An 18,685-nucleotide genomic window follows, 5' to 3' on the forward strand; every position below is an offset into this window, starting at 1 on the left:
CTGTTCATAGGATACATACTTCAGACTCAAAGATACAAATAAACTGAAAGTAAAAGAAGGATGGGAAAAGATATATCATGTAAACAGCAACCGTAAGAGCTGGAATGGCTAAACTAATATCAGACAAAATCTGTTTTTTAAAAATTGTTTGCAGAGATAATGATAAACATATATGCACCTAACTACAGAGCCCAAAATATATGAAGCAAAAACAGAATCAACGGAGAAATAGACAATTTGACAATAACTATTGGAGACATTAACAGTCACTTTCGATAGTGGATAGAATAACTAGGTAGAAGATTAACAAGCAAATAGAAGAATTAAGCAACACTAATAAACAACTAGACCTAATACACAACTTATGAGACACACATTCTTTTCAAATGCACATAAACATTACATAGGTTAAACCATATGTTAGGCCATAAAACAAGCCTCAATAAACTTAAAGGATTGAAATCATACAATGTGTGTTCTCTGACCAGAATAGAATAAAATGAGAAATCAGTGACAGAAGGAAATTTTGGAAATTCAAAAATTTGTGGAAATTAGACAACAAACTCCTAAAACCCCATGGGATCAAAGAAGAAATCACAAGGGAAAATAAAAAATGCTATGAGAAAACATAACACACGAAATCTTATGAGATGCAGTAAAAGAGGTGCTCAGAGGGAAATTTATAGTTGTAAATGCCTAGATTAAACAAGAGAAAAGCTTTCAAATTAATAGCCCAACTTTCCACCTTAAGGAACTAGAAAAAGAAGAGCAAATTGAACCCAAAGCTAGCAGAGTGAAAGATATAATAAAGACTAGAGTGGCAATAAATAACATAAAGAACAGAAAAACAATAGAGAAAAATCAATAAAACCAAAGTTGATTCTCTGACAGGATCGACCAAATTGACAATCCTTTAGATAGACTATGAAAAAAATTTTTAATTTTTAAAATTGGGAATGAAAAAGAAGAGAAAACTACCAACCTGACAAATAGAAAAAGGATTGTTAGGGAGAACTATTCCCATAAATTTAGATAAAATAGAAAAATTTTGGGCCGAGCCTGTGGCGCACTCGGGAGAGTGTGGCGCTGGGAGCACAGCGACGCTCCTACCGCAGGTTCGGATCCTATATAGGAATGGCCGGTGCACTCACTGGCTGAGTGCCGGTCACGAAAAAGACAAAAAAAAGAAAAAGAAAAAGAAAAAGAAAAAGAAAAAAAGAAAAAATTTTAGAAACACACAAATCACTGAAGCTGACCCATCAAGAAATAAAAAAATCTGAATAGACCTATGAGAAATAAAGAGACTAAGTTAGTAATTTTAAAATTTCCCACCAAGGAAAGCTCAGAACCAGATAGCTTCACTGGTGAATTCCACCAAATGATTAAATTAATATCAATTTAGAACTAACACCAATTCTTCACAGACTCTTCAGAAACAGAAGAGGAAACACTTCCCAGCTTATTCTATGAGGCCAATACCACCCTGATGCCAAAACCAGATGAAGACATCATAAGAAAAGTAGACACCCCAATATTATTTACGAATATAGATACAAAATTCCTAAACAAAATATTATCAAACGTAATCCAGCAGCATTTGAAAAGAATTATATCCATGACCAAGTGGGAATTATCCCGAGTGCAAGGTTAGTTCAACACACAAGAATCAATCGATGTAATACATTGTATTAAAAGAATAAAGGACAAAAACCACATGATCAACTCAACAGATGTAAATTGATCATGCTGATAGTTGTACAACTCTATGAATGTACTAAAAACTATTAAATTGTACATTAAATGGGGAGATGGTATGATATCTGAATTAGATATCAATAAAGCTATTTAAGAAAACGTGCCTTGGATGGATAAAACTGATTTGAAAGTCATGTATTTGTATGTCTAAACAAACTTCAGCATTCTTTAAAGGAATACATCAAAATACAAACCTCAGCCAAGCAAAATTAACACTATCTGGCATCCAATTAGAAATTACTTAGCACAGGAAGAAGCAGAAAAACGTGACCCACACAGAAGGCAAAAATAAGTCAATAGAAACAAACCTCAAAATGTCAAAGGTGGTGGAATTAGCAGAAAAGCCTTTTAAAATAACGATTATATCTATTATGAATAAACCCAAGGTTTAAAGGAAAACGTGAACATAATGAGGCGAGTAACAAAAGGTTACGAAAAGAACTAAATGGAACTTCTAGAGATGAAAAATACAATATTAGAAATGCAGCGTGTTCTGGGTGGGATTAACAACACATTAAACTCTGCGGAAGAAAAGATCAGTAAACTTGGAGACATAGCAAAAGAAACTCTCCAAACTTAAATATGGGGGGGGAGGTTCTAAAAAATAAAAACCGTGTTAGTTATCTGTGACACAATATCAGGAAGTGTAATACCGATTTAATTAGAACACTCCACCCAGTAATAGTGAGATAGGAGGTGCTCAGTTTCCCTGGGCTCTCCTTACAGGACCCACCTCTAGGTCACAAGCCATTCCCCAGGGTTTCAGGCTTTCCTCTAGGCCCACCCCTAGAGAAAAGTTACCCTTGCTAGTTAGACCTAGACCTATTTTCAGCACGAACACCGGGAAAACGAGACCACAAGCGGCTGGTTTATGCAAATCCAGTGCTCGGGCATGCGCAGCAGAGAGGGGCTCTATAACCCTGGTAGCTGACTGACCTTCCACTGGGGGTGCTAAAGAGCACAGAACGTTCTTCAATATGTCTGGTGCGTGCCACTGGCCGTGGATTATGGAAATCGCCTCCTCTGGAGGTGCCCCGTCCCCAGCCCGAACCTTGCCCTCCGAATCTGAGCGTGTGCCTGGCACCACCCTCCTTTGCCCCTGCGCCACCTTTCCCATCATTCCGGCAGAATCCTGGCGCCTCGTGAGTTCTGGTCCCACCTCATAATGCCAGGGGTCTACGTCAGGCTGCATGAAGGAACCGTCGTGTGGTGAGCGCCACCTGCAGGACCAGGCCTTCACCTCGGCGTCCTCATCTAGGGGTGCCAGTCACGCTTACGTGGAAGAGGAGGGCAGCCCGCGCCACACTCATGGGGTCTTCTGCATCCAAGGCTGCCCTCCAGGCGACCCCCAAAGAGCCCAGGGAGCCCAAGCCGAAACACTTGGCCTGTGAGTAGCGTCCGGGCTGGGCAGCTCGCGCGGCTCCTGCCGTCCAGGGCTGGGGGACCCTCTAACGCAGGTGCCCGGCGTGCTCCCGCCAGCCTCCCCCTGGCGACACCCGCACGCGAGGCGTCGTGTGGATTCTCAGTTCCAATCGTCTCGAAGCACGTGAAAGAACCACTGGCGGTTTTTATGTCCAATTCCGAAATATGTAGAAATTATTCAGGGAACTTAGGTAGGAGACAAGGGGGCAGCACCCACGCTTCTGCAAAGGTTCTCGCTTGCCAAGGCCACCCCGGCCCGTTTGTGTAGAAACCGTGACATCTGCGGAGTCAGTTCTCCCACGGGCACTGCTCAGCCAGGACCTGTGAGTTGAGTACACAGGCCTTAGAGTGTCCCCAGCAGCACCTTTGGGCTCCTGTGTGTGATGCGAAGGGGAGGGGTCTTCATTCTTGAGGGGACCTGTTAAAGATTCCCAGGCCAGGCCCACAGTCCATTGCTTGAGCTTGTAGGGAGCCCTGATTTCATAAGCAACACGTGCTGCTGGCAACGCGCATGAATCCTCCTGCTCTGAAGCCTTCGCAGCTGACTAACACTTTGATCACCACTTCACTTTGGTATTTTGCTTAAAAACTATCCATTGACTTAATCTGTACTTACCTGCTGACGTTTTACCTTCTCATCATCATCATAATGTGCATGTGTTATAGCAGCTCACTGTTTACTAAGTTAAACAGATTAAGTTCCATTATACATATGTTTTTGAAGTTTGCTAAGCACTATTCTGGGCAGCCTGTGTGCTAGATTCTGGGGAAATATCTATGACAAACCCTGGATGATGACGTCATGTTCCAGAAATGGCTTCTTGGGACCTAAGGGATGAGCAGTAGTTACACACTTCCCTTGAGAGAGTCGGTAATGACACTGGTAGTAGCTGACTCTCTGGACTCAAACAAATCTAATTACAAATCCCAGCTCTGCAATTTTACGTGTATGACCTTGGGTATGTTACTTCCCTTCTTGAGTACTATTCATTCATTTCACAAGTATTTACCATAACCTTTATGGGCCATCTACTGTGCTAGGTCTTGGTGACTGAAATGGACACAGTCCCTGCTCTCATCGAGTGTAGAGGATAAGAGGGTAAACAGGTGTTCATATCAGGTAACACATATCAGTACAGATGGTAATATATGTAAAGAAGAAAATGTTTTTGATTATTCCTTTGTCATTTCTCTGAGATTTGACTGCATCTGTATTTAAGTTAAAATGACCAATTTTCTTTTCAAAAACTTTCTGTCTGTATTTTAATGCTTGTCACTGTCTCTAATTTAGATCTAATACAGTACACCAATGAAACAAATATGAGCGTTCAACATCTGGCTGATGTTCTTCATAGGAAAACGAGGAGCAGTAACTGGGTGGTGGTGTTCAAAGCTCTGGTTACTGTGCATCATCTCATGGTCCACGGAAATGAGGTGAGTGTGCTGTGCGCTCCAGCGGGAGGCCTTCCCTTCCTTCTGGTACAATAGACTGCGTGCACGCAAGTGCGAAATGTTCCTGCTTTGTCAAGGGCGTATTACCTTTTGCTTTTGTTAGTGACAAGTGGGGGAAGTGAATAGCAGTATTAAAAATGTTTTTTTCTGTTTTTATTAATGAATGCATCTTTGTCATTAGTATTACTTGAGGTATGCCATTTTAGCCACTGGTAAAGTAGCCATTGGGTAATAAAGTGGATAATAGAGTGGGTATTTCTCTTAATCCTTTAGATGATTTAAACCCTCCCCCCCAAAAAAACTTTAAAATGTATTACTGCATAACTGCTTTACTTTGCCAAGGGAAACTGTACACCTGAGTGTGTGATATCATCACCTGTCCTCCTCTCCCCATAGGCACATACTTTTAGTGTTCCATAGAACACCTGAAATGCTCTATAGCATTAAATTACTTATCATTTTCTATTTTAAATTTACAATTTGTCTCAGTAAAATCGCATTAAAAATTAGGGTTTAGAAATTGGCTTTATTTTGAAATTTATAAAGCGATAGTAATTACACAGTAGGGTATTGGGAAAAACAGAACGTATATATAAATGGAACTTAATAGAGAGCTCAGAAATGAAACCCTACTTATATATGAGCTAGGTGGCACTAAAAACATGCAGGAGAAAGTAAGGGGGAAATAATTACAAGAAAGTCTGTTGGCACAAATGGCATCCCTACGGAAGAAATAGAATGAGATCCTTATCTTACTTTATATACAAAAATAAACTCCACATGGAGGAAATATCGAAAGGCAAAAAACTAAATTTTGAAACTGAAAAAAATGTAGAATGTGCTTATGACATTCAAGTCAGGAAGACACCATAAGGTTGAAAGAAGGTATTTGCGACATGTATATTACAGACCAAAGATTAATATTCAGAATACATCATTGTAAGAAAAAGGCAATACAACAGACTAATGAGCAAAAGAACCCAACAGTTCACAGAAAAGGAAACCAGAATGTCTGACAGCTAATTCATGTCCGATAGCATGTCTGAGAACATGTTCAGATTAGCACAATTTAAGATTTCTGACAGAATAAAGAGTTGGGAAGACACTGAGGAAATGGGAAATACCCTGCAGATGATGTGTAAATTACTAGCTGGTGTAGTTTATCAGTGTGGAGAGGAGAACACTGGGACGCATTCAACAAAATCACCCAGCTGGTGACCCAGCAAATCTATTTCTCACAGCATATTTATAATAACGAAAAACTGGAAATCAGCTACATTTTCATCAGTAGGGAACAGGTAAAATGAGGTGTGGTTATACAGTGAAATACTATATGACACTAAATGGGATGTATACCAGCAAGGCTAGATCTCAAAACCAATGCTAATCGAGGAAGCAAGTTATAGAATGACATTTGGAGTACAATAACATTTATGTAAATATTAAAACATACACACAATATTTGTCCATGGAACAAATACATATGAAACTATAAAGAAAATAGACTTTAAAGATAGCATGTTAAAAATTATGACATCAGTTACTTCTCGTAGTAGGAGAAAAAGGAAATTGGCCTTGGGAACAGGGCAAAGGGTACGTGAGCTTTTTCTGTAATACTTTATTCCTTTTATTTTAAAAATAGACTGGAAGCAGTTATGTCAAAAACTGAGCAGTTCTCATTTCTAGATAGTGGGGTACACAGATGTATCCTATTATTCTTTGTACTTCTCTGTAACTTACAATTATTCAAAATCAAAAGGGGGAAATGGCTAGAAAGAAAGTCTTGGAGGAAAGGTGTGTATTCACATGAACTTTCATGTTTAACCCCTTGTTAATTTGGGGACTAGGTAAACAGAGGGTAACTGACAGCACAGCGAATGCTTGTACTGGCCAGCCCAGAATGTGATCGTGACTAACTTAATCAGTACTCCTGAAATAGATAGAACCTGCATGGCAGAACTCTGTCAAATATACATTCATAAGGGCAAACTCATTCATAAACTAGCTTTGTGTCCAGAAACTAATTTTAGGATTCGGCCCATTTGTCTCACAGCGTTTCATCCAACATCTTGCATCTCGACCCTCTTTCTTCACGTTACACAGCTTCCTGGATATAAGCGTCATAGAAGGTAAGATGGGTCCTTGATGGAAATGTTTCCATGTGTCAAGGAGGGGAAAGTTCTGAAAACCCTGGCTAGTTAAGAAAATTGGTCTCAATTATTTTAAGCCAACTTGGGTTGGGTTTCTGTCACTTGCAATCAAAAAAAGTCTCTATTTGTGTATGAAAGTACCTGTTCCATAAGTAAATAAATAAATCAACAAACAACCTAACTAGTGTGTGGTGCGGTGCACTTTTTATAAAGGTGAATAATCCCGAAGTTCATTGGTATAATGCATTTTCGACTGCGTACTAAGAATATGCTATGTGCTAGAGGAAAAAAGGTTAATGAAACCTCCAGGTCTTTATTCAGTGAGGCCTTGTCCAGCCTGCCTAAAACTGCAGCACACCTTTATGCCACCTCTCGGCCTGAGTTTTATTCTTGCCACTTCTTACCAACTAATTGCCTGTGTTCTGTGTTTTCCTTTTTATTTTATTTTATGTTATTTTTGCGTAATTGTCTGACAATCTCCATTGGAATGTAAGCGCTATGAGAGCAGGGATTTTTGTCTATTTTATTCACTGCTGAACTTCCAGCACCTAGCAGAGCCTCACGCATAGTGAGCACTCAACAATGGTGAAGGAATGAATAAACTGAGTAAATGAATCAAGGTAACCAGAAATTGGGTTTCTCCCATGGCCTTTCTTTCTCCATTTTCTCTATGAAGTTGGGGTCAGGGTCATTTGCTAATTGGAGGAAGGGTGGAGAAGGGGAGGTGGCGATGGGAAAGTGCCGAGAATTTACAGCCGTTTCTGTGGAAATGTGAAAGGAGCTGGGAAAGTTCAACTGTTCCCTCTGTTCAGGAATATCACTATCAACACCACATCATGGGGTGATATGAAGTCTTTCAGTAACTAAAAAATAATCTTTAACAGAAAATTTGAGGCAGGTGGGACTAGATGATGAATAAAGGCCGTTCTACCTTTTGTGCTTACAGAGACATTGCTGAGGCGTACGGGTAAATGTGGAATGATAAGTCTTTGCATATTGGTGTATTATAAATAGTTGTATTGGTTGAATTGGAAATAATCAAATATTTTATTTTTAGGTTATACGATGTCAGCCTTCATCAGACGGTACAGCAGGTATTTGAATGAATAGTCACTCGCATACAGACTGATGGCATCTGACGTTACAAAAAGCAAGAGAGGGTCAGTAATTATCCTTAGTTTGTAAGCAAGAAATACTGACACATATGTGGTCTGCTTTGTAGTTTGTCAAAAACACAGCTCTGTGTTAAGATGCTGATGTCACAGTGCTTTTCAAATTCTTAATTTTTGATGTTTATAAATTTCTTTTATCTTTTATAGGAGAGACGGTGTGATAAGAGCTATGAGTACTGAACAGCTGCTAAAGACGCTTCCAGTTATTCAAACCCAGCTGGATGCTCTTCTTAATTTTAATGTAAGAACTTTAGAAATCCTTTTTTTTCCCCTTTAATATCAGTCAATATCATTGTTTAACTGTAGATGGGAGAAGGATTTTTTTAACTGTGGTGGTAATTGATGACTCTTATTTAATTTTCAGGCAAATCCTGATGAACTAACTAATGGTATAATACGTGCTGCTTTTATGCTTCTCTTTAGAGATGCTCTTCGTCTCTTTGCAGCCTATAATGAAGGGATCCTTAATCTGCTAGGTAGGATAAAGAATAAACAATATTTTTAAAAGATAAGATGGTAAAAATACTTTATTTGTGAAAATCTTTTACCTCTACATTCAGACTCATATTTGCTTTAGATTTAAAATAGAGAGTCCTTACAGGCTCATGTGTATTTTTAAACAATGAGATATTACATTGTTTTTTTGGTTAAAAATTATTTGTCGAATTAGCCACAAGGCTTTTCCATTTTTATACACATGTTAACTGATATTTCTGGGAAATTTACCAGGGAATCAACTAGGTTGCCATGTTTATGCAGTACACATTAAGGCCCATTTCCACCAAAGTCAAATAAGACAGCTCTGACTTTTATCAGAAGGTAAAGTCAATTACATAAGTTACTGTTATAGATTATATACAAGCATATTTTGTAGGCTTTTCAGGAAATTTCTGTCATCATTTAGACCTAATGAATGGTTCATTTCATTGCAAGCATTTTCCCAACTTTATTGATGGGAATTTAAGCTCTTTTCTTAAACTGAAGAAATGCCTAGTACATTTATAGGGTTATAAAAGAGTAGAAAACACAGCACCTTCCTCAGAGAGTTTCAGAGCTTGCTGTTAATCACAAAGACTATAGACCAGAAGTTGGAGACATTTAAATCTAAACTATCCGTGTATGCTGTTAAATTCCATGCATATTCCCAGCACTAGTGTTTGTTATACAGGACTTAATCTGTAAAAATCTGTTGATTCCAGGGATTGAACAGTGCTATTTGTGCTTGTTCAAGCAGAAAATAACTGGATCAAAACTATGATTGTTTTGAACAGGTTAAAATCATATACAGAATCAGCTTAAAATAGAGTAGAATGGAGTGAAACTTGAAAATCGCTACAACATTGGCTGCTTCCTGCTAATTTTTTTTTTCTATTTTTAGACAAGTTTTTTGACATGAGGAAGAACCAGTGCGAGGAGAGTTTGGGGATTTACATGAACTTCCTCGGAAAAACAACCAAATTGACACAGTTCCTGGAGGTTGCAGAGGTACAGAAATCCGTTTCTATCCAAGGCCTTTCTGCTGTTTTCTGCATTAGTTCAGTGTCAGGTGTAGCTATACCTCCTCCCCCAACCACATCACTACACAGATACACAGAAATTGGTAGTAGTTTTAACTACTTTGAAAATAGTAAAACTAAAAGCTAAAATTAGGTACTTCGCTTTTTTTTTTTTTTTTTTTTTTTTGAGCACATTTGCAATGCACTTGTGCTAAAAAGCAATCTTACAAGGACTTCTGTTTGCAACCGTGAGGATAGGCAGTACCAAGTTTCCCCTCTCATCAGAAACTCTAGAACTGGACGAAAATATATATGATGTAAGTCTTTTTAAACAGTGGACAAGAGGTAGAACAGGACTGTGATCAGAGAGAGAAAGAAACATATAAGGTGATGACACTCTGGAGACCCCAAGCAGGATAACTACAAAGAGAACCACACGTAGGCAAGTGACAGTCAAACTTCTGGAAACCAAGAGAACAAAGACATATTATCCACAGGAGAACAACAGCATGAATAGTGGCTGACTCCTGACTACTTGGAAAATTAGAACACATTTGACCATATCCAAAATACAGCTTAGCTCTTCTCCAAACAGCAAAGACTCAGTATCTGGCAAGACTTTTCTTTCAGAGTCTACTGTTAGGACAAGTAGAAGTTTGTGCTTAAGTGTCCAATGCATCCGTCAGCCTGACATGTTTTTCTTGCACTAGATGGGCATCACCCGAGGAAGGCATCGTGCCCTGGGGGGTGTTTTCTCTTTTGTGTGCACAATAGTCTCTCAGTTAATTTTTTTGGTGCCATTCCCTGCTGTAATATATACTTTTCGCCCCCTTTTTTTTGTGAATTCAGCAAGTTGGAATTGACCAGAGCAACATTCCAAATCTTATTCAGGTAAGTGTATCTGTCCGGTGCATTTAAGTGGACCTTTTTTCTCTATGTTCATTTGTTATTTATATTAATCATCATCTGAGACTCCATTCTTTGCCATATACTTATATGTGTGTGTATTTTAATTTCCCCGTCAATAACAAACATATACAAGGGAACTTCAAAAAGATTATGGAAAAATAGAATTAAAAGATAATACAAATCTTTCCATGCACGTCATATATATGGCAACGCGTGGTATAACGAATAGACCATGCTTTCAAAATGGACAGCACCGGTCAGTGGAAACAGTCAGGTATTTGGGATAATGAACTTAGGTTTGAGGGCTGTCTTGTCAACCTTTCAGTGTGTGAACTCAAGCAACTCATTTCCTTCGTCTATTCCTTGTTTCTGCAACTGCGAAATAGGTGTCATGCTCTCGCCTATCTCATAGCAATATTGTAAAATTCAAATGAACTCAAGCTTTTTCCTCCACCAGCAACTGGTCATCAGGGGTCCCCCACATGGCCATGGGTGTGACCTGAGGTAGAGGTGGCAGTGCAGCAGGTGTGGATGGGGTTGTGCAGCCTGCTTACCCCTCTGGACCTGTCTGTGCTCCATCCCAGACGTACCCTGGGGCTTAAGCAGCAGGGCTTCTGGCCCATCCTCGACCTGCTACAGAGCCCTTGCCTACGTTGGGCCCCAAATTAAAGTGGTAGACTTTTAGGTCACCTGGGATTTGGGCTAAAGCAATGTTTCCTGGTGTGGAGATATGCTGTCTCCAGAACCCAAAGATGCCTACTAGGTGTCACATTTTCTTTTTCACGGTGCGAGGTGCAAACTGAAATACTTCATCTTCTGTTTTGGATGGGACGTCCTGGTAGGCCTCTGACCACTGGAACCCTACAAATTTTACCACTGTGAAAGAAATGTGTATCTTTCCCAAGTCCACTCTGCTACCCACCTCCTGCTCATCTGATCCTGTTCTAATGACATCATGGATACAGTGGATCAATTTGAGGTTCTCAGGGGTGACCAGCAGGTCTAGACTTCTTCCGACCATATTATGACAGCAGGTGGGAGAGTTCACCTAGCCCTGGGTCCGAACTATAAATGTAACCATTGTCCGTTCCATTCGCCTGTGACCTCTTTCTGATTCACACTGGAACGCAGCACATTCACCAAACCAATAACCACATAGCATGTACCGGAGGCTGTGTTAAGTCACCTCTACCAAAGAAACTATAGTGGCTGGCACAGTGGCTGCAATTGGGTTCCTACTTGATTTTGCTGTCGTTTGTCATTCTCCAGGGCCTGACTGGTTTTGATGGGGACGGGGACTATCACATCTGCATCCTTTATGTCTGTAAGATTGGCACTAATTTCTGCCATCCTCATGGGAGGCAACCTTGATTTTATTTACTATTCTGCTTGAAGGGTGGGTGGGGGCTGTTTCAGAGGCATGTCTCCAGCGTAGCTTTGCAGTGGTTTAACTCTAGTTCTAGGCCTAGAGTCCAGGAGGGGAGGTGGGGCAAATCTTGATGGGGCGTGTAACTTGTTGGGTAGAAGCCTCCTTACCTCCCACAAAGGAGGCTGCAAGGTTTCTGAGGAACCTGGAGATTCAGGACTTTCACAGCCATCCCCTCAGCTGTCCCCATCTCATATATGAGGCCCTGGCATGACAGACCTGCCTTGGATGGGACTGGGATAACGAAGGACTCTCTGAGATAACACATGAGGAGTGCTCACACAGTGCCTGGTTCACATGGCAGTGATGTGTACGAGAAGGAGCCTGTGAAGAGAGAGGGTGGAGAAGTGGAAGGAGAGAGGGGCAGTAGATTGAACGTGATGTCTCAGGGAATGAGAGGGTATTGGATCCAGAGCACAAATGGAAGCAATGATCTCAAATAAGAAGAGAGAGGAGGCAAGGAAGGAAGGATAATTGCAGACGCAGACAAAGTGTTCGATTTGGTGGCAGAGAAGGGGCAGTTTCTGTTGGATGCTTCACAGTACAAACATTCCTTCATGTACAGATAAATCAAAAGGGACTTGTGCACAGACATCAAATCACACAGATCAGTCTATAATGAAAAGCACTTTTGGGTGAAATAACGCCCAGCTTCTCGAATGGGAAGTCAGATGAGCAGTGGTGGGGAGACACAGCGACAATGACAATGCCTGGGTTAGTAGTAGGGGAGAAGACGGAGTTTCATGGCCCCATGGCACCGTAACCAGCGGGTTTCACTCAGCATCGATTCACAAACAATAGGGCTTGACCCCTCCTCAGCTATAATGAATGAGACACAATCCCAGCCCCTGGGTTCCTGAAAAAGATGAAGCAGAGACTGCAGAAGCATGGCTAGATGTCCACAGAATGTAGTCCTCTGAGTTTTCTCTGCATCGAGCTTGCTTCCCTGAGGGATGTGCTGGAGGTAGGAAGAGGAACTTTACCGACAACCACGGCCTCAGCCATTGCTGGGCACAGACGAGCATGAACTGACCAGCACCTGTGGCCTGAGCTCCAAGGGGACCTCTGCCAGGAGGAGTAACCTGAGTTGGAGGGTGACATTTTCCACTGGGTGACCCTCTCTCCTCCTTACCTCAGCTCCACTCCTCAGGATCCCTGAATCAAAAACAAACTAGATGGCTGCGGGAGAGTCTGCAAAAGGCAGCCAGGGGCCTTGTTAGCAAACTTCCATCCAGATCCCAATTCACTGCTCCGTAAATCAACTCTTTGTACTGGAAGAGCTTCCTTATCAGCACGCTGGCCCCTGGCCCTCAGCCAGTGCAGAAAGTCATTTGTCGTGGCCTTCAGCAGTCAGCAGAACTGCTCCTGTGAAGACGTGCTTCCCGGGCTGTCCTGGAAGCCCTGGAATGGAGTGACATGCAGGGCTACGTGGGACAGGAGGGAGGCAGGAACTGAGGCAGCCCCACTTTGCCCCCCTCAGTCAGTCTCCTCGAGAGAGGTCTGCTCAAAACCGTGCACAGTTTCAAGGGGCTTTCTCAGCCAACCTGCTGCTGGATCCCACGGAGGAGCGTGAAGGTCTTGCTCTGTGACTGCGGATCGGCCAGTTTCTCCTTGTGCTTCTGACACTTGTTACTTAACGTGAATCGAAGCTAACCTGCTAGGTTTAAACTGCTCACCAGTTTAGAGATCCCTTCTGCATCTGGTCTTTCTTAAGAGGAAATCTCCCTCATCTTCTTGATCCGTCAGTCCTTTCTGCTTTGACTTTGCCATCGTCTGGGAGTCACCGAGCCTCCTTCCGTGAGCAGCTGGCTGTGTGTCTGTCTGTGTGAGTCCTCTCCTTTCAGCCATTCCCTGCAGTTCCTGCTGGACGTGACTCCTGCAAATGCACATAGCAGGGTCTGCTCTGTCTGCAATCGGATGCATTTTCCTTTGTCACGAAAGTAGTTCAAACATACATTTCTGGGCCACAATCCACCTCAGAGCTCCAGGGGCATAAACGTGGGGACCTGCTGGACGGTTCCACCCCGACACATGCCCAGATGCATTTTCCTACAGTTACCCCAGCGTTTCTGTGCTATTGGTGGCTGGAGGGTGACTGTGCCTCACGAAGGAGGTATTACAGCCTCACATCTCCTCTTTTCATGTAAAGCACCTTGGTGCATTTTATCAGCACCATGCTCTCACCAGCTGAGCTAACCAGCCAGCACTTTGGTGCTTTTTACGTTTTTGGTATTTCTAAGCAGTTTTCTGCTAATCATGTTCACTAAGATTGCGTGGCACAGTTTCCACAGATTTACAGCTGGCGGTGGATTGTCTGAAAGCAAATCAGCTGGAAAAAAAAAAATAATGTTTCCAACCAACGTCGTTCAAATACTGATAACTTTTGTTATTTATTTTTGTTATTTATTCCCTCAGAATTGGCCCTTAGCTCTGCCCCCACACACCTTTGTGAGTACTTCTTTGTTAAGCCTTCTTCCCACTGCCAGCACAGCAGTTTATATGATTCATCTTTTCCCCAAATCTGCTGGTCTTCCTCTGTCCCCATCTCCTCCTTGATACCCTCTTCCTCGCCTCTCACTTACAGTACGACACTGAGTGGGAAGGGGAGAGACGGTGACAGTCTGAGGTAGAACGATGGTGTAGTGGCAGGATGGAGAGACGGGGGTGCATTGAAGACACATCTAAAATTTGGTAGGACTCAGCCCTCTGCCGTTTGTTTTATATAATTCAGGTCTGATAACGTCCAAAATACACATCTGATTATTTCACCCCTCACTTAAAAGCCCTCCAATGGCTGTGTCCCTAGTACCTAGTGTATAGTAAATTATTAATAATTATTTTCTTGAATAGAGAGTGAGTGGATCAGGAGGGAGATGGCGGGATATAGAACCCTGTTGGGGAATGGGCCTTATGTTTTAATGGAAATGGAGAACAAAAAGATACACCCACATTCACTCAGCAAATACATTTGAGCCTTGAACAACACTGGTTCGAACTGTGAGGGTCCACTTACATGCGGGTTCTGCAACAGTGGGTTTAACCAAACTGCAGGGCAAAGTGCAGTATTCCCAGGATTCAGAACCCATGTATAAGGTGGGCCAACTTTTCCTATGTGTGGGTTCCACAGTAATGACGCGTGAAAGTTATACACAGGTTTTCAGCTGACTATGTGGGGTCAACACCCTTAACCTCCCGTGTTGTTTAAGGGTCAACTGTATTAATTAAGGATTTACTATGTGCCAAGCACGTAAGATTCATCAGTGAATGAAACAGACAAAATCCCTGCCTTCATGGAGCTTATATTCTATTGCAGGGACACAGACAATAAATATACAAAGAAGTCTGTAATGTCACTAAAAATAAATGCTTTGAAAAAAAAAATTTAAAGAAACTGTTGGTAGTCAAGGAAATCCCTCTTGAAGAGGGGACATTTTAGCAGAGACCGAAGACCATGGCGACACCTGGATTACTCTTCATATGCGTGATAATGAATTTGCTAATATGAGTGAGATTCTCCGTCCCTCTTTTTGTTGTTGTTTCTCTATCTCTCTGTTGCCTTCTCTCCCCGCTCTCCCTCTTCTCCACTAGGTATTACCTACTGATCTGTTGACTTGTGAAGGAACCATGAATAATGAATTATTTCAAGCCTAATGTCTTCTTGAGGGATAGGTATTTTAGTTGTCCTTTGATAATTTTAAGAGACTGGGTTGTTGTTTTAAAATTTTTATTTCAAAGCATAGTTTGAGAATTTGACTTGATACCAAGATGTTACTTTTAATAATAAATTTACTTTTGGCTTTAATGCATTTGCTATAGAGGTATCTTAATTTTTGTTCAAAATATGTTTATCATGTAGGAGAGTATGATTTTTCTAAAAGTATAAGAAAATAAATCTTTCATAACTGTTTTTAGCCACCCCGGAGTTCCCTTGAAGCACTAAAACAGCATTTAGCTTCTTTGGAAGAGAAAAACATTTCACCACCTTGCAGGTGAGTTAATAACTATCTTTAATATAGGTTAATTTTGTCTCCCTCTAAATAAATTTTCTCATTCTAAATGTTTAAAAATATGAGATGAACTAAAACTATGGGTTATGAATGCTATATGATGGAATACTATTCAGCTATTGTAAATGATGGTATGGAATGGAGGTTTCAGTCTTTTGCGGGATTCCAGACTCTTCACAAGAGGGTATGTTTCCCAAAGAAACTAAGTCAAAAGTCTAGGGAACACATGTGGTGAAGATCTCTGGTGGAGAATTTATAGCAATGCCGGGGTCTCACATGGCAGAAAATGGTGGAGCAGAGGGAGAGAGACTCTGTTATGTGATAATGCTTTCCGAACCATGCCTGTGACCACTATTATTAATCCATTCACTATGCTGTGGTCCTACAGTCCAATCACTTCTTCAAGAACCCACCTTTGAAATACCATAATAGGATTTCCCGCCCTCTTTTCACTGTCATGATGTGGACTCGGTTTTGGGGGACGTCAGTGCACAGCACTCCTTTAGGGGCTCTTCTAGTGAGAACAACTGTTGTAGAAGATTGTTTAATGGCATGGCAAACTGTTCATTCACATAACAGTGTGCATAGTAACATTTCAGACGTGCGTGTGTGTGTGCGTACACACATATACACACACATGTATACTCTATGTATGCGTTATACATGCAAATTGAATAACACAAAATGTTTACATTAGTTATTTCTGAATGTGACAATTATGGTTGATGTCAGCCTTCTTTTTTGTCCTTTTCTGTATTGTCTAGAATTCCTACAAAGTTTATGTATTATTCATTCATTCCACTTTTTTGAGCTTTTGTTGATTGTCATTGATTTAAATTATCCCTCTCTTTTTTATTTTTTCAATAACTTACATTTTGTTAATGTAGGTAGCACTTAAAATACATTATTCATTTCGGGTTACATTTTGCACAATAAGCATTGAACAGCAGTGTATCCTCTGCCCAACTGGCTACAGCATGTACCGATCAAAGCCAAGTGCACAAGGCAAACTCTTCCGCAGTGGTCCCTTTAAAGCTGCACATCACACTTGCTCCTGGCTTCCCAGCCTGTGGCACCGCTACGTGGACTGTACTAGAAAAATTCCCAGTTTGCACACTGCTAGATTAAAACCGCTGGCATTTTTAAATCACTGCCAAGCTCACTTCCAAGAGGACAGAGCAACTGCAGTGTGAACAGCAGGTGCTCGTGTGAAAAGCAAGACGACGGTCGCTGAGAGGGAGCGTGCGGGAGAAGCGCAGGCACAGCCGGGCTCTACTCAGTGCTGGACACTCGAGGCCAGGAAGCAGCCGCACGTCGTGCAGATAAAGCAGTTGCAGGAAGCGGGGCCGGATCTCGCCAGCACAAAACGGTTTGTTAAGGAGCCCGTGCTTGCAACCTGAAGCGTGTCGTTCAGCGCGCTTGCTCGGGGTCTGACCGTGTCGTGTGTGTCTGTGAACAAGCAGCCTATTGCCCCAGCGCGACCCTCACCTGTAGCAGCTGGAGGTGGCACTGCTCAGCCAAAGAAAACTTCTTGCCAGAAAGAATCATTATGGATCCAAGAAAAAGAGAGGAGATTTAGCCGAAACTGAAGCTTGAATTCAGAGGAAACTCGGAAGGCAAGTTTGCACCCCTGGAGGAAAAGCGCCCGACAGCGCGGCGCCGGCTGTGACTGGCGGGACCTTCGGGTCGCGCTGCACTGACCCCACTCTAATGTCCAACAGGGTGCGCCATCGGGAAAGGGAGTCACGCCGTGAGCTCGTCCTCAGACACCTGCCTGTGCCTCACGGTCCCGCTGCGGCTGGGAGGGCGCCTGTCGTCCGTGGAGTGTCCGGGCAGGTGAAAAGGGGGACAGATCCGTAGCCGCCTTCAGGGTTTAGTGCTGGGGCAAAGCAGGGCAGGGAGGTCGCGGCCGCGTCCCACGTGTCTGCCGCCGCCACCGCGACCGTGAACCCCGGTCCGCGACCACGCGGTGCCCCCTCGGCCTCTGCTGCCAGCGCCGCCTCTGCTTCCGCTGCTTCCTCCTCTTGCCACCTTCTTGGGATCCTGCTGAGGACACGAAGGGATCCCAGCTGCCGGGGACCCCTGGGCCGTCCTGCTCGTCGTGCTCCTCGTGGCGACCTCAGCGGGCGGGCACTGGCCGCCTCCTTCCACTGCTGCTCTTTCTCGACCATTCTCGACAGGTCTCTCTGCAGTGACCTTTCTGCCATTCACTGTTTTAGGAGGCCTTGATGGACGTCCCATGTTGCCCGTCCCCTCCCAGCGAGCGACATGGCAGCGAGTGCAGGCACCCCCGGTGACCCAGTGACCCGAATGAAGTCAGTCCTGTGTCCAAAGAAGAAAACCCCCTTCCAGAAGATGGAAATCCACTGGAGGCAGAAGAAACCACCCCGTGCCTCGACTTCTGCTTCCTCGGGGACCCCTTCCGGTCCCCAAAAAGCCCTCAAGTGAGTCTTCAAAGAAGTCCGAGCACAACGCGTCTCTTCCACCGCAAGCTTCCCTGAAGACGTCACCTGTACCACTCACGGACTGTGCGTTTTCCAGCAGGTCACTCAGCACCTCTCTGCCTATGCGTCCTGATCCTCGTGAGGTTGCCATCAGGATTAGATGAGTTCACACGTGCAGAGGGCTTGGAACAGGGCCTGGGCCATGGTCAAGTGCTGTTCTTGTACTTCTGCCCTCCTGTCATGCTTCCCAAAGATTTACACGTCTCCTTTCCCTTATGCTCACCACACACTCCTGTGGCTGGTCTTCTCTCGCTTCACTTTCGACTTTTCCCATTCTCCCACCTTCCAGTTGCCCTTTCCAACTTGTGCCATGGTAAAACTGTATCCTTGGTGATCTCGTTGAGTGGTTTTTTTCTCTATCTCTGGCCTTGATTGCAGGTACTTCCCTTCTG

The 18,685-nt window shown here is 42.9% G+C and overlaps 1 protein-coding gene across 1 annotated transcript; it reads left to right on the top strand.

The window, feature by feature from the left end:
• The first annotated feature begins 2,945 nt into the window (after positions 1 to 2,945).
• LOC134368592 (phosphatidylinositol-binding clathrin assembly protein-like) lies at positions 2,946 to 17,189 on the top strand. The gene is given in 11 exon segments (XM_063085019.1): positions 2,946 to 3,142; positions 3,213 to 3,301; positions 4,469 to 4,611; positions 6,683 to 6,758; positions 7,837 to 7,939; positions 8,099 to 8,192; positions 8,316 to 8,427; positions 9,330 to 9,436; positions 10,297 to 10,338; positions 15,695 to 15,771; positions 17,006 to 17,189. Coding segments are annotated over 11 exon segments (1,224 nt in total).
• The last annotated feature ends 1,496 nt before the right edge of the window (positions 17,190 to 18,685 follow it).

The sequence above is a fragment of the Cynocephalus volans genome, chromosome X, assembly GCF_027409185.1.
Source record: "Cynocephalus volans isolate mCynVol1 chromosome X, mCynVol1.pri, whole genome shotgun sequence".
Taxonomy (NCBI): domain Eukaryota; kingdom Metazoa; phylum Chordata; class Mammalia; order Dermoptera; family Cynocephalidae; genus Cynocephalus; species Cynocephalus volans.